This window comes from Amblyomma maculatum, chromosome 1 (assembly GCF_055883805.1).
Source record: "Amblyomma maculatum isolate TAMU_Amacu chromosome 1, ASM5588380v1, whole genome shotgun sequence".
NCBI lineage: Eukaryota > Metazoa > Arthropoda > Arachnida > Ixodida > Ixodidae > Amblyomma > Amblyomma maculatum.
Window position 1 is genome coordinate 282,358,112 of NC_139344.1, and position 15,922 is coordinate 282,374,033.

The 15,922-nt window shown below is 50.0% G+C and overlaps 2 protein-coding genes across 6 annotated transcripts in view; one reads left to right on the forward strand and one right to left on the reverse strand.

The window, feature by feature from the left end:
- LOC146206698 (uncharacterized) overlaps window positions 1-15,922 on the reverse strand; it is a 102,542-nt gene that overhangs the window by 69,279 nt on the left and 17,341 nt on the right. The gene's annotated exons all lie outside the window — the stretch shown is intronic.
- On the forward strand, window positions 14,077-15,109 carry LOC146206699 (uncharacterized). Its single transcript, XM_084587565.1, has 2 exons — window positions 14,077-14,284; window positions 14,472-15,109. The coding sequence occupies exons 1-2, from the start codon at window positions 14,077-14,079 to the stop codon at window positions 15,107-15,109; spliced, it is 846 nt and encodes a 281-aa protein (XP_084443691.1).

The window sequence follows — 15,922 nt, forward strand, 5'->3', positions numbered from 1 at the left end:
ATTGATGACGGCGCTTTCAACATGCTCGTCGCCAAAGGCCCCACGACGGTCAAGGAAATCTACGACCTATGTCAAAGCTACGACGAACTCCGCAAGGAGCGTGTTTTGATTCGCCAGCCTCAAGCATCACTTGCTGGACTAGCCGCGGAGAGGGAGTCATCTAGCCTCTCTGAAAACATCAAGGCTTTTGTACGTCAGGAGGTCGCACGACAACTGTCCCTGCAGCCATATGTTAAGGAGTCGTCACCAACTGGCCTTGTTCCGGAGCTTCGCCGTGCAATCCAACAGCATGTATCTGAAGTCCTCCCTAATTCTGTTCCTCAATCACCTCCGGTCGCACCCTCAATGCCGTTCCCCACGCCCACAATTTCATCGTCCGGCGTTGCGCCACTGAGCTATGCTCCAGCATTCGCGCCGGCTCCTCCCCAGGTATTGCGTCGCTCATATGCCGAAGTTACTTCAAGTCCACCTCCTGAGCCAGCATATGCCTATGCTTCGCCCCCTATGCGTTCGGCACCAACAGCGTTTGCTCCCCCCTTGCGTCAGACACCATCTCCATGGCGCACTGCAGACAACAGGCCTATTTGCTACCACTGCGGCATCCCTGGGCACACTACACGCTACTGCCGGCGCCGAATAAATATGGCCTTTGCTGCGCGGCCTGCGCCACCTTATTTGGCCCCCCAATTCCCCGTCCCATCGGATCCTCCAACAGCATCCCCTGACCCTCCGGACTTCCTGCCTCGTCGTTCGCCATCACCACGTCGCCGCTCCATTTCGCCAATGCGCCGACGACCCGCTACTCAGCCGGAAAACTAACCGCCGCAGTTCGCGAGGCACGAACTGCGTATTCGACAGAATTTCAAAGTCCTCGTCTTAATCCCGCGAATGTTACTGCTGTCATCGTTGAAGGTGTTCATACTCTTGCGCTCGTCGACACCGGTGCCGCTGTATCAGTTATCAGCCAAAAACTCTGCCGCTCCCTCCGAAAAGTGACTACGCCTCTCGAGGGACTATCGCTTCGTACCGCATCCGCTCACAGTATACAGCCGACAGCTATCTGCACTGCTCGCGTCGTCATTGCTGCAGCCTTGTACATCATCGAATTCGTCGTTCTCCCCACATGTTCTCATGACGTCATTCTCGGCTGGGATTTCCTGTCCCAGCATCATGCTATCATTGACTGCGCCAGTCCTCAAGTAGAGCTCATTGAATCGAGTGATGCACCGTCTGATGCCCTGTTCCACGAGCCGTGTCCTCGTTTTGCGACCAAACTCCTCGTAGCTCATGACACAACCATCCCACCCGGAAGCGCTGTTCTGGTTCCCCTCACTGCCTCTTTTACCACCGCCGCGACAGTCCTCTTTGTGCCCTCTAACGTTGTCTGCCGCCGCCGCCACTTACCGCTGCCGTTTGCCGTCCTTGACATGAACAACGGCGCTAGCACACTTCTGGTAGCCAATCCTCTTGCGTCTCCCGCTATGTTGATCGAAGGGGAGTGCCTTGGCCGCATCGAGCCCGTGGACCTTCTGTTCGCCTTTGATGATGTGTCATTCCCTGTTTGCCAAGTTGACGCCTTGACCCCAACTCGTGTGGCTTCCGATCCGCTACAGCGGGACCTTTTTGACCATTCTGTGGACAGCGCTCTAGAGCCGCGCCACCGCGAGCAACTTCTTGACCTTCTACACCAATTCCGCTCCTCCTTCGACATCCCGCAATCTTCCTTGGGCCGCACGACGACCATTTCCCACCTCATCGACACTGGCGCTCATCCACCTCTCCATCAGCGGCCGTATCGTGTGTCGCCGACTGAGCGCCGTGTTATTGCCCAACAAGTCGACGACATGCTCCAACGCGGAATAATTAGAGAATCCTGTAGCCCATGGTCGTCTCCTGTGGTCCTAGTTAAAAAGAAGGATGGCTCCATACGATTTTGTGTTGATTATCGCCGTCTCAACAAAATCACTCGTCGTGATGTGTACCCCCTCCCACGAATCGACGATGCCCTAGACTGCTTGCAAGGCGCAGAATTCTTTTCCTCACTCGATTTACGCTCCGGGTATTGGCAGGTGCCCATGGCAGAGGCGGATCGTCCTAAGACCGCCTTTATTACTCCAGACGGACTATACGAATTTAATGTTATGCCATTCGGACTCTGTAACGCCCCAGCCACATTTGAAAGAATGATGGACACTGTACTGCGCGGCCTGAAATGGAACATCTGTTTATGCTACCTTGATGATATCGTCGTCTTTTCAACCGACTTCCCGACCCACCTGACTCGACTTCGCCAGGTCTTCACCTGCCTAACCCGCGCCGGTCTTCAACTGAACCTCAAAAAGTGCCGCTTTGGTGCCCGCCAGCTCACAATACTCGGACATGTTGTGTGTAAAGATGGAGTTCTGCCTGATCCTGAGAAGCTGCGCGCCGTCGCTGACTTTCCGAAACCGACCACTTTGAAACAACTGCGAAGCTTCGTGGGCCTCTGCTCGTACTTTCGTCGTTTTGTTCGGAATTTCGCAACCATTATAGCCCCCCTTACACAGCTCTTGAAAGGCACCCCTAACCTCTCCTCTTGGTCGCCAGCCTGCGATGATGCATTCGCGACACTGCGCAATGTTCTAACGTCACCGCCAATCCTTCGCCATTACGACCCTACTGCACCTACAGAACTTCACACCGATGCCAGTGGTGTCGGCCTCGGCGCCGTCCTCGCCCAGCGCAAGCCTGGCTTCTCCGAATACGTTGTCGCCTACGCCAGCCGTGCTCTCACCAAAGCCGAGTCCAACTACTCCGTTACCGAAAAGGAGTGCTTAGCAATCGTGTGGGCTGTAACGAAGTTCCGCCCTTACTTATACGGCCACTCCTTCGAGGTAGTTACAGATCATCACGCTCTCTGCTGGCTCGCGTCTCTCAAGGATCCGTCTGGCCGTCTCGGGCGCTGGGCTCTCAGGCTTCAGGAATACGACATCCGTGTAGTGTACCGCTCTGGCCGCAAGCACTCTGACGCCGACGCTCTTTCTCGGTCACCGGTGTGCTCGCCTAACTCATCGTCCCCTCCTCAAACACTCTTGTCAGCACTCACCATTGAGGATATGCCTTTCGAGCAACGACAAGATCCTTGGGTTTCTAACCTGCTAGATATCCTTGGCACTACTTCCGCGGCTACGCATCCTCGGGCACTCCGCCGACAGGCCTCCCATTTCGCCATTCGGGAAGGCCTTCTCTACCGAAGGAACTACAACTCAGACGGCAGAACGTGGCTTCTTGTCATTCCGCGCCACCTCCGCTCCAAGGTTTGTGCCCACCATCATAGTGACCCACAAAGCGCTCATGCCGGCGTCCTCAAAACATATGATCGAATTCGTCAAAGGTACTACTGGCGGGGAATGTACAATTTCGTACGTCGCTACATTCACTCTTGTACCGCCTGTCAACAACGCAAGATTTCTCGCCACCCTGCTGGCCCTCTTCAGCCTTTACCGTGTCCAGCTCGCCCGTTTGATCGCGTGGGAATCGACCTCTATGGTCCGCTACCATGCAGTGCCGCTGGTAATCGATGGGTCATCGTCACCGTCGACCACCTGACCCGTTACGCCGAGACTGCTGCACTTCCCGCGGCGACAGCTCGAGAGGTAGCCCATTTTCTTCTGCACCACTTCATTCTTCGACACGGCGCCCCCCGCGAGCTACTGAGTGATAGAGGTCGTGTCTTTCTTTCCGAAGTAGTCCAAGAGCTCCTGTCGTCTTGTAAATCGATACATCGAGCTACAACTGCGTACCACCCGCAAACAAATGGCCTCACGGAGCGCTTCAACCGTACGCTTGGGGACATGCTCGCAATGTATGTTACATCTGAATCTGGAAGCTCGAACTGGGACCAAGTACTGCCATTCGTAACGTTCGCGTACAACACTGCCACCCAAGCAACAACTGCTTTTTCGCCCTTCTTCCTCTTATACGGCCGTGAACCATCATGTACTCTGGACACAATTTTGCCATACCATCCAGATGCCTCTGAGTACAGTGCTTTGTCAGACATTGTACAGAAGGCCGAGGAATGCCGTCAGCTAGCTCGCACGTTTACCTCCAACACTCAAGGCTATCGCAAAGATCAGCATGATACCGATACTCCTGCTCCCACGTTCCAGGCCGACAGCTTCGTTTGGCTATGCGTTCCTGCCACCAACAAACTAGACACCAAATACCACGGACCTTATCGCGTCTTGGAACGCACATCCCCTGTGAACTACGTCATCGAGCCAGTCACCCCTTCTTCCGACCACCGCCGTCGCGGCCGCGAGATTGTCCACGTTAGCCGCCTCAAGCCATATTACAACCCTCTGGTCGTCTCTTCTCCCTGAGTCGCCAGGATGGCGACTTCTTCACGTGGGGGAAATGTAAAGAAGACAAAGAACGGAAAATGCTGCGGCATCGCCATCACCATCGCTTGGCTCCGGCGCCCATCTCTCGTGCTGAAGCTGTGCCCTGCGGCTGGCAATTCGACCCTGCTCTGCCCGAATTACTGGCAGCGCTAGACGTTCAAACGAACTATTAAATCCACATCTCAGTAGGATTGAATCTTCGAAGTTGGTGAAATATGTACAAGCAGGTTTAATGGCACTTTGAGAAACTTATTTACAAGATTATTTACACGAAAAAGAAGGGTACATCAGCAAAATGGCAAGCGTTAAGAGTTCATAGCGAGAAGCGACTGGATGAGCCGTTTACCCAGGGCCCAGAGCGACATTTCGTGCTCTGCAGCGTCCTTAAAACCCCCTATGTCCAGCCCCTCCCTGAAGATGCAGACCAACCAAATCCAGGGCACGCCCCTCAGATATCGGCATCCAATCGAACACATCACTGCACTGATGGTCTGAAGCACTGACTGGCCCGGCATTGTTTCGTTGAGCCTGGTCACTTGTTGGCGGGAAAAGCTTGGGAACGGCGAGGAGGTACATTTCTATTCTTCAGCCAAGAATCGATAGGCAGCTGGTTCCGGCAAGTGGATTTACTTCTCAGAAACCCAAGTGCACGTGGGCGCCGCATACGCTCCCAGCATTGTCCGTTTTCGACAATTGCAAATCTTTCCTGCATTCCTGGGAAATCACTTAATGGCTGTATGCGTCATGCTCCTTTCTTGTCCTGCACGTCAGCGGACATGTCACTCTGTCGTCTCCTTTGGAAAGTAGACATTCCTCACTGGACGATAGGGCTTCTCGACTGGAAGGGTGAACAAAAGAAAGAAAGCACTTCCTGCATTTCCCGCAGGGGGACGTTTCTTTGTGTTTTTCCAGACGTTCTCTTGACAGGGTCAATTTGGCATTTGCAGGGTGTCCACAAAGCAAAACAGGCTTACAAAACAGGATTCCTGGAAACAGGCTCACTTAGAGCCATTGGACCATCACCACATATTCACAATACTTTTCCATGCCCACAGGCGAACAATAGAGCGCGCAAATGCGGATGCACGGTCGTAACAGCCTCCTCCCCCGCCAGAAGAGTCTCGGAGGGCAGCAGTCGCAGCTGCTGCATGAAGAGACGACTTAATGGCCTGCACGTGAGCGCTTGAAGCTCGCTGTTGCTTGTCGCGTTGTCTTGATTGTTGTAGGCCAAATTGCTCGAGCTGTCTGAAACTCAACCACATGTCTAAACAAGCACTCGGCTCCCGTCTGAAGAGACCAGGTCAAAATAAAACTGCCATTGTTGTTCGAGAAAAGCCCACTCTCAAGACGTTCAGGACCCACGTATTCCTAGAAAACCAAACGTGCTGCTTTACATAGCCACACATATACAAGCGCACGAAAAAAAAAAACCTGATTATCAATTTGGATACATGGTGAGGAACATCTCGGACCGCTTAGAAAGAGCGGCTAAGCGCGTCCGCATTCCCATTTAACTTCCCCTTTTTGTATCTTATTTCAAAATTGTACTGCTGTAAAATCAAGCTCCACCTAAGAAGGCGACTGTTTTTCGATGTCGCAGTTTGCAGCCAAGCCAGGGGACAATGGTCCGTCTCTACGGTGAATTTGGCCCCTCCAAGATAGCACTGCAATTTTTGAATGGCCCATACAATGCAAGCGCACTCTTTCTCTGACGCGCAATAAGCCCTCTCTCTAGAACTCAGTTTTCTGCTCAGGTAGAGCACGGGGTGCTCATTACCGTCGTCATCTCTCTGGGAGAGAACAGCACCTAGCCCTCGATCACTGGCATCACACTGGACCGTGAATTCTCGGTCATAGTCTGGAGCTCGCAATACCGGACGGCTAATCAGCACAGCCTTCAGGTTTACGAAGGAGGCTTCCTTTTGTTCGTCCCAGACTACATTTGTCGGTTCTGTCTTGCGGAGAGCGTCGGTCAGAGGGCTAGCCAAAGCTGAATAGTTAGGGATGTAGTGATTGTAGTATCCCGTCAGACCCAGGAATGCTCGAATTTCCGTCTTCGTGCTCGGCCGCGGATAGTCTGCTACCGCAGAAATCTTAATCTCGCTGGGTTTCCTGAAACCTTGACCTACATTGTGACCCAAGTAGTCCACGGTCGCCCTTGCCAGGCAACATTTCTCGGCCTTTACGGTTAGTCCAGCTTGACGCAAAAGGCTCAGTACAGCTCTTAGATGTACCATATGGTCCGCCCATGAGTCGGAAAAAACCGCAATGTCGTCTAAATAAGGCACCGCGAATGTTTCACACCCCTTTAAAACCCTATTCATGAGTCGGGAAAAACAAAATGGAGCATTTTTGAGCCCGAAACTCATCATTGTTGGAGCCCGTCGGAGTGACGAAAGCCGCGTATCTGCTGGCGCGTTCAGTGAGCGGTACTTGCCAGTATCCTCGAGTAAGGTCCAGCGTAGTCACATATGCCGCTCTACTGACCTGTTCTACTCTCTCCTCAATATTCGGAATAGGATACACTTGATCCCTGGTGAGAGAATTTAGCTTTCGGTAGTCTACCTCAGGCCTAGGGTCTTTACCTGGAGCTTCTACTAAGATCATAGGCGAAGCATAATCGCTTTCCGAGGGTTTTATTACTCCCAATTCCAGCATGCGAGTTACTTCCCTATCCAGAATTTCTCTTTGCCTTGGAGAAAATCGGTAGCACCTTGATCGCACTGGCACGTCTGAAGTCAGCTCAATATCGTGCTCAGTCAAATCAGTTCTGCCTGGCCTGTCCACGAAGCAGGCCTCAAACTCTGTTATTATTTCGCCCAGATCGGACAGCTGGGATTTCTTTAGTTCTCCTCTCTGCTCCGTCTTTTTGAGAAGCTCCTGAGCGTTGCTTCCTTTTTCGCTGAGGCAAATCAAGTTGTCCCCCATCTCCTCAGGAAGGTTTAACGTTAGATTTACCATGGTTTCCCTCTGCTCATAGGGCTTCATAAGATTGCAATGATAAATGCGCACTGCTTTACGCCTATCGGGGATTTTCACTGCGTAGTTAGTGTCAGAAAGCTCTGCAACGACTTTAGCAGGTCCTTCCCACTGTACTTCGAGCTTATTCTTGGGATCATTGGCTTGCTCCATAGCTAAGTCCTCTCGGGTTCCACTTAGAAGTCTCGTGAGATTACTAGACACCGGCGGCAAGAGGTTACTCTCTAGAACGTCCTCATTCCGTGTCTTATCAAGCTCACTTTCTAGTTGACTTATCTGAGATGCCTCGCTCTCAAAGTTTTCTGACCTGCTATCTTCCGCATTTACCACTGTTTTAACTGCCGTTTCCTCCGCTGTGGATTTTTCTGGAATGAGCAGTGTAGCTAGTTCTCGCGCCTTTGAACGTGTTAAGGCTTGCACAACTCTGTCTCCGAAAAGGATGCCCCTCTTTCGCAGCAGCATGTCCGATTTGTTGGAGAACAAATACGGATAGCACTTAGGAAGCTTTCCTGAAACGGCAGCCTCGGTTGTTAATTCGCCGAAAGGGCCCTCGATGACCACGTTCGCGATCGGCAAGCACACACTCTGTTCCTCAACTACCTGTCGGATCCATGCACACTGTCCAGTATAGTCGGAAGGCGATACATACGCCGGATGGACAACATCCATCGTTGCGGCCGAATCGCGCAGTACCTTGCAAGGCTTCCCGTTGACTACTAGGTCATGCAGGTAGGGTTCTAAAAGCTGCATATTTTCATCGCAGTCCCTGACATACGAGAAAGCAATCTTTTCTTTCCGGCAGTTGACGGCAATGTGACCCTGCTCATTACACCTAAAGCCTGTGAGCGGCTTCCTAGCCCCAAGCTTGTTCTTTGTGTTCTGCGCGTTGGTCACTTCCCCACTTTTCTCACTGCCGTCCTTTCTAGGGCGTTTGCCTAAAGAAGCGTTCCTTTCTTCGTTTCCAACTCTAGCAAAGTGCCTTTCCTGACGGTTTTTCACACTGAACTTGGGATTGCGGGGCCTATCCACTGCTGGGTTGCTGAATTGTCGACGCGAAGCATACTCCTCAATAAGTTCGGCAGCTTCAGTTGCCGACTTAATTTCGCCTCGGTCCTGTAACCAATTTCTTTCTTTTTCTGGGAGGCAGTTATAAAACTGCTCCAAAAGAATTCGCTCGACTACAGCGTCCCTATCACTGTAGGAATCAGTGCTCTTTAGCCACTCGCCCAAATTAACTCTTAAATTGTACAGGAATTCAGGGTAACTCTCGTCCCTGGACTTAGTAGCGTTCCGAAAACGTTGTCTGAACGCCTCGGCGCTAAGCCTATACTTTCTCAGAAGGCAAGCTTTGACCTTCTCGTAGTTGTCCGCGTCCTCCTTGCTTAGCCGCGCGACAACCTCCGCTGCCTCGCAGGGCAGAACCGTCAATAATCTCTGAGACCAAGTGTCTCGCTGGAAGGACAGTTTTTCGCAGGTTCGCTCAAAGTTAGCCAGATACAGACCGATATCCCCTGATATCACATATGGCTGCATGTACTTTGACATCTTGAAATCTGCCTCCTTGTTGAGAAGAGGCACCGCTAGCTGGGGACAATTGCCCGACCTCTTGCTCAACTCTAGTTCTAATTTCCGGAGCTCAATTTCTAGCTCCAGCCTTTTTGCTTCTCTTTCAATTTCACGCTTCTTTTCCTCTTTTTCCCTCTCAAGTTCACGCTTCTTTTCCTCTCTTTCCCTCTCAAGTTCACGCTTCTTTTCCTCTTTTTCCCTCTCAAGTTCACGCTCACGCCTCTTTTCCTCGTTTTCCCGCTCTTTCTGCTGTCTGAGCTGCTCCTCCTTTTTTTGTCCGATGAGGTTCCATGCTTCACTGAGCTCCTCATCATCTGTTCCCAAATCAGTGATTGCCTTTATAATCAAGGGTTTTCGTGCCAAACCACTTGTATTAATTCCCAATTCCTCACACAATAGCAACAGTTCCGGTTTCTGCAGCTTTTGTAGGTCCATGATCGCTCCGAGTGTCGGCTACTTCCAAAACAACAGTGCAAACTACCAAACCTAAAGGCGTTTCAACACTTTTTACCAGTTCTAAAATCTAACCCTGTTCTAGAACCTGGTCCACATCAGAAGAAAAGCCAAGCACTCACCCACACATGCGATCGATGTTCCGAGCTGCTCTCTTGTTGGCCGATTGTTGCGCCTGCTTGTTGCTTGAGATGCCACCTCCGATCACCAGATGTTGTGGCTTGTAGATTCTGATCCACCTCGAATCACCAGATGTTGTAGCTTGTAGATCCAGATCCCACCTCCAGTCATCAGATGTTGTGGCTTGTAGATTCAGATCCCAACGCTGGTCACCAGTTGTCGTGACGCTGGGGCTACGTCGACCCGGCCTTCACTTGGTAGCGTGCAGAGACTCGGGGTTGAAGTAGGATTGAATCTTCGAAGTTGGTGAAATATGTACAAGCAGGTTTAATGGCACTTTGAGAAACTTATTTACAAGATTATTTACACGAAAAAGAAGGGTACATCAGCAAAATGGCAAGCGTTAAGAGTTCATAGCGAGAAGCGACTGGATGAGCCGTTTACCCAGGGCCCAGAGCGACATTTCGTGCTCTGCAGCGTCCTTAAAACCCCCTATGTCCAGCCCCTCCCTGAAGATGCAGACCAACCAAATCCAGGGCACGCCCCTCAGATATCGGCATCCAATCGAACACATCACTGCACTGATGGTCTGAAGCACTGACTGGCCCGGCATTGTTTCGTTGAGCCTGGTCACTTGTTGGCGGGAAAAGTTTGGGAACGGCGAGGAGGTACATTTCTATTCTTCAGCCAAGAATCGATAGGCAGCTGGTTCCGGCAAGTGGATTTACTTCTCAGAAACCCAAGTGCACGTGGGCGCCGCATACGCTCCCAGCATTGTCCGTTTTCGACAATTGCAAATCTTTCCTGCATTCCTGGGAAATCACTTAATGGCTGTATGCGTCATGCTCCTTTCTTGTCCTGCACGTCAGCGGACATGTCACTCTGTCGTCTCCTTTGGAAAGTAGACATTCCTCACTGGACGATAGGGCTTCTGGACTGGAAGGGTGAACAAAAGAAAGAAAGCACTTCCTGCATTTCCCGCAGGGGGACGTTTCTTTGTGTTTTTCCAGACGTTCTCTTGACAGGGTCAATTTGGCATTTGCAGGGTGTCCACAAAGCAAAACAGGCTTACAAAACAGGATTCCTGGAAACAGGCTCACTTAGAGCCATTGGACCATCACCACATATTCACAATACTTTTCCATGCCCACAGGCGAACAATAGAGCGCGCAAATGCGGATGCACGGTCGTAACAACCTTCAGAAACACCCATTTCATTAATTGCGATAAAGAAAGTCTCACGTGTATCTTTTTTTCCGGGCTCAGAAGAAAGCCCGCGAAATACAAATAATACCACGTGACTAGCGCATTTGTGCGCCGCGATTGTGGTGCTCTCAGTCGTGGTTTGAGCGAACGAAATTAGCTGCGGCCGTGTCTTCTCGGCCCCGTTAAAGCGGCAGGCCGATATGCCTGCGATGGCTTCTTCGCCCGCGTCAGACAGCAGGCCCACGTGACGGTGCAGTAGCAGCGAGAGCGGCGAGCCGACACCAACGACATTCTAACAAGGCCTTTGCATCACCTTCTTTCCCATCAGCGAACGTCACGACAAACGGATGAGCGATAAGGATGAGCGATCAGCCACTGAATCTGCGCATACAGGCTTGGGTAAAGGGGCGAGATGACATCATGTGACTCGACTAAAATTAGCGCTGCACCTTCATTTGCCGGTTGTTTATCGCCATCCGCCTGTCGTGATGTAGGCTGCTGCGGTGCGCAGGCCTGGCCAAAATCGCGGTGGCGACGGGCGAGGTCGAGCTCGCTCGAACCATCGCCAACATTTCTGCCTGCCGCTGCAACGGGACTATCGGGTCACGGCCGCAGATGATTTCGTTCGCTCAAACCACGACTGAGAGCACCACAATCGCGGCGCACAAATGCGCTAGTCACGTGGTATTATTTGTATTTCGCGGGCTTTCTTCTGAGCCCGGAAAAAAAGATACACGTGAAACTTTCTTTATAGCAATTAATGGAATGGGGGTTTCTGAAGGTGCTCTACAACTTTCCAATTCACATTTTTGGTCTAAAGTCGATATTTAATAAATTACAGAAATTAACATAATTAGCTAATTAAGTAATTGCCAAACAAAAAATTGCCTGTAGTGCGCAAACAGGCTGGCAGTTGTATGCAATTGGTTTCACTGACCTACCTCAAATATATTATTTTGTAACCTTTGGTTCAAGTTAGCTGGGACACCCGCTATATTGTCTGCAACTAGACTGGTCTTCTTCTGTGTGTCTTCCGGATTTCACCCCAATTTTTCAAGCAGAGTTTCTGGCGGTGGTACTCGCTCTACGGAAACTAGACTCCTCTTTTTCTGCAGTGGCTGTAATTACCGACTCTCTATCCTTGTGTTCATCCCTCTCTTCGTCAGTCGATTCTGCAATCGTATAAACCTTCCTCTCCCTGATCCCACGATATTTGAAACTCGTACACATGGTATGGGTACCATGTGCAGCAATGCGACTTTAAATGAATATGCTGATAGCATGGCAAAAGAGTCACTCAATGACCCCGTATTATCTATCCTTCCAGCGACAGCGTATATCACCGCAGCGAGGTTTCGGAGAAAAACTTTATTAAACATACAAACTGGACATCTTTTAATATCTGACGACTACCTGTATCTCAAATATTCTTAGAGTAGGAAATTGTGCCATTCACGGCAACTTGAGGTTTTCTAACAAGGCTGCGCTGCCGTATCCCACCTCTAAATTTCTATCTTCACAGGTCTGGTTTGGCACTTTCTCCAGCCTGCGCATTTTGCGGTGAACAGGAATCATTAGATCAATTTTTATTGTTTTGCCGCCATCTCACTACGTTGAGAAGACAACTGATGGGAAGGCCATTGCAACAGGTTGGCCTCAGTTTAAGTAGTCCGATATTGTGATCATTAGGCGCCACCCTCCTTCGACACAGTCACAGGTCTGCTTTTACCGCCATGCAAAATTTTCTACTGGAGTCAAATCGTTTGCCTTGCTAAATTTTTCAACATCACTTATTCTACAAATTCCAGTGTCAATCTCCCGTGTGCGTTATGACTTTTAATTTCAATTATTTCACATTGTCTTTCCTTTTCCTTTAAGCCTGCAATCATTTTTTTTTTTTACATGTAAGCATACTCAAAAACTTTCTTTGCTGCCCAATTCTTGGCCGATCCCCTTCTGTGGGTATGTGTCATACGTTATTTGGACAACAACAACAACACCAGCGGTTTTGCAACCCAGCAGCACGCGGACTCTGTTGAGAGACCTAGTGGATTATCAAGAAGGCAAGACCGATTTTCCTCCTACGGTGTTCAGGCGTCAGCTGTCGAACTTCGCGTTGCATAATGACGTCTTTGCGAAGAACTTCACACCCAACATGAACGCATACCTCCTTGTCGTTGCCTAAAGAACTCCGAAAGAAAAGTTTGCTGGCTTTCCACGATGAGCCGACAGCAGGACATCTCGAGATGGCACCCACGTTGAATCGAGTCCATGAGATATGTTATTATCCGCGATTACCTGCCGGCGTTGCACATTACGTGAAAACGTGCCGTGAGTGTGAGCCAAGCCGTTTCAGCAAACTTGAATGGATCTTCTCGGCCCATTTCCGACTTCATCAACGGGTAGCAAGTGGGTCATCGTGGCCACCGATTACTTTACCCGCTACGCCGAAGCAAAAGCATTGCCCAATGGTACCGCAGGAGAAGTAGCCAAGTCTTTCGTCGAGCGCATTCTCGTGCGACACGGCGCCCCCGAAGTGCATATCACAGGCATTTACAGCGGAGCCAATCCAGCCATCTTGAAGTACAGCCGGACGAGCCGCCGCAGGACGACCGTCTACCACCTGCAGACAAACGGACTTACAGAGCGTCTGAATAAAACTATCGCGGACATGCTCGCCATGTACTACGTCGACACCGAACACAAGACATTGGGCACCATCCTGCCCTATGCCATCTTCGCCTATAACACCACCGTCCAAGAGACAAACCGGTCTACCCCGCATATATATATATATATATATATATATATATATATATATATATATATATATATATATATATATATATATATATATATATATATATATATATTGCTACGAAGATGATGACGAAGCGGACAGTGGCGCGGGGCGGAGCGCTCGCGCCAGGCCCGCTGGCCATTAAAGCATATTTCATCGGCATGTCATCACGTCGTTCTGTTTCTGTTGTGTCGCCGTGTTCCATCGCTTGTCATACCACATCGCTTGTCATACTACAACACATCGAGTGGGCGTGGGACAGCAGCGATGATGGTGCTAAAGCCTTTCTACTTGCTTTCACAGTTGCTCGTGGTCTACTACAACTTCCCTGCTTTTTGCCTGGATTTGCCTGGAGGACAACCCTTGCTGCCAAATGCTGCCCGTCTCCACGGACTCTTCTCAGCCGGTTATTGTCCTGCCACTTTGAACTTCGCGCCGTTGGACGACAAAAACGCGCTGCCACCGCGCTACTACAAGCAAGACACACCGCCACCGTCATCAACTAGCGTGCAGTGTATAAATTGTCGACCGATGCATCCGCTCGTCAGTGGGCGTGGGACAGCAGCGATGATGGTGCTAAAGCCTTTCTACTTGCTTACGCAGGTCAGTTGCTCACTTTCACTATATTCTAAGCGTACTAGTAATCGCTGTTTACTGCTTGTCCCATGCCCACACACTTTGGGATGCACCATTGCCGATTGTATTCATGTTGTGAAGTTGCTTTTGTTGTCAGGGGATGTAGAGTCGAACCCTGGTCCAAACAAGCAAGGCCTGAGTAACGAGGATATATTAGCTGCAATTAATGACCTGAAAAAATCTATGGAATCGCGCCTTGGGGAAGTAATGGCCTCTTTGAGCGAGGTAAAGGCCAGTCAAAAACAGCTAGAGACCGGTAAAAAGCAGCTAGAGGCCAGTCAAAAGCAGCTTGAAGACAGTGTCAGACGCATTACATCGACTGGCAGCTCTCGAGGCAAAGGAAAGCGATTCTACAGCACTTCTGGATGGGGCTGACGTGAAACACTTCGTAACTAAAGCTGTTCTTGATGAAAGCTATCTTCTGCGGACACGCCTTGATGAATTTGAAGATCAGTCTCGAAGAGATAATCTTATATTTTACGGTTTCGATGATGCAGCCGATGAAACATGGGCGGAATCTGAGCAGAAGATACGGAGACGCCTTCTGAGCTTATTTTCCCTTGAACTAACCGATGAAGGCATTGCAAGGGCACATCGCCTTGGAGCTTTCGTTAAAAAGAAATGCCGACCGATCGTCGTGAAGTTCGCGTCGTTCAAAGTTAAAGATGGCATTTGGGCTCAGAGAACAAAACTGAAGAATACAGGCGCGTCTATACAGGAGGACTTTTGCAGAGCAACCAGGCTTTCGCGGAAAAAGCTCATGGACTATGGTAAAGCAAGTGGCCATAAATACAACCTGCGTTACAACAGGCTGTACGTAAACAAAAAATGCTACGTATATTCTGCCGACACGGATGCCATATGCGAAGTTGAAGCGCCTAGCGGGCGTGCCTCTGAAAATGACGCAACAGCCCCGCCTGCATCACATCTGCCTGCATCAACTTCTTTCTCAGGTTCGCCATAGGAAAACGCAGCCGTTCAGGCATTACCGAATCCACATTACTCGATTCTTTTCACTAACATTCGCAGCATTTTAAATAAACGAGACTCATTGTCAGCCCTAGCCGACACGTGTCTTGCCGATGTGATTGTCCTGACCGAAACGTGGCTGTCTGAAAAAGTTGTTTCTCGGGAACTGTTCACTTGTGAAAAAAATTATAACATTTATAGATTTGATCGCTGTGAGCGCGTTGGTGGTGGTGTTTTGATTGCCGTATCAGATGAAATTGCTTCCTATGGCGTTCCCGTGAATTCTTCACTGGAATTTCTCTGCATTTGCTTACGTTTGAACCACAAGGACGTTTTATTTTGCGTATGCTATCGACCACCTAGCTCACAGCCTTGCTTCTGCGATGACCTACATGACGCCATTTATTCGGTCCTTTCTAAGTTTCCGAAGTCTCCTCTTTATATTTTTGGCGATTTCAACCTTCCCGCCATTTCATGGAACAGCCCCTCTTATCATTTGTTACGTCCTTTCTCAGAATGTTCTGCATTCATTGAATTGTGTTCTACGTTCAACCTTGATCAAATCGTTAAAGAACCAACCCGTGTTACTCAGACATCTGCCAACATACTTGATCTTGTGCTAACCACCTCTCCTGAAACTATATCTTCAATCAGCTTTCTTCCGGGCCTAAGTGACCATAGTGCAATCCACCTAACTATGCCTTAATTCACGCTCGGCTCGCTCTCCAAAAAGATACAAGCTACTTAGGAACTACAACAAGGTGGACTTTCAAGCTATTTATGCAGAGCTCGAGCGCTTTTGCGACAC

What these genes read in the sequence shown, in the direction of transcription:
- LOC146206699 (XM_084587565.1), top strand. Translation starts at nt 14,077, where the DNA reads ATGATGGTGCTAAAGCCTTTCTACTTGCTTACGCAGGTCAGTTGCTCA. An exon ending in TCCAAACAAGCAAGGCCTGA is followed by an intron (nt 14,285 to 14,471) that starts GTAACGAGGATA and finishes ATCGACTGGCAG; the next exon opens with CTCTCGAGGCAAAGGAAAGC.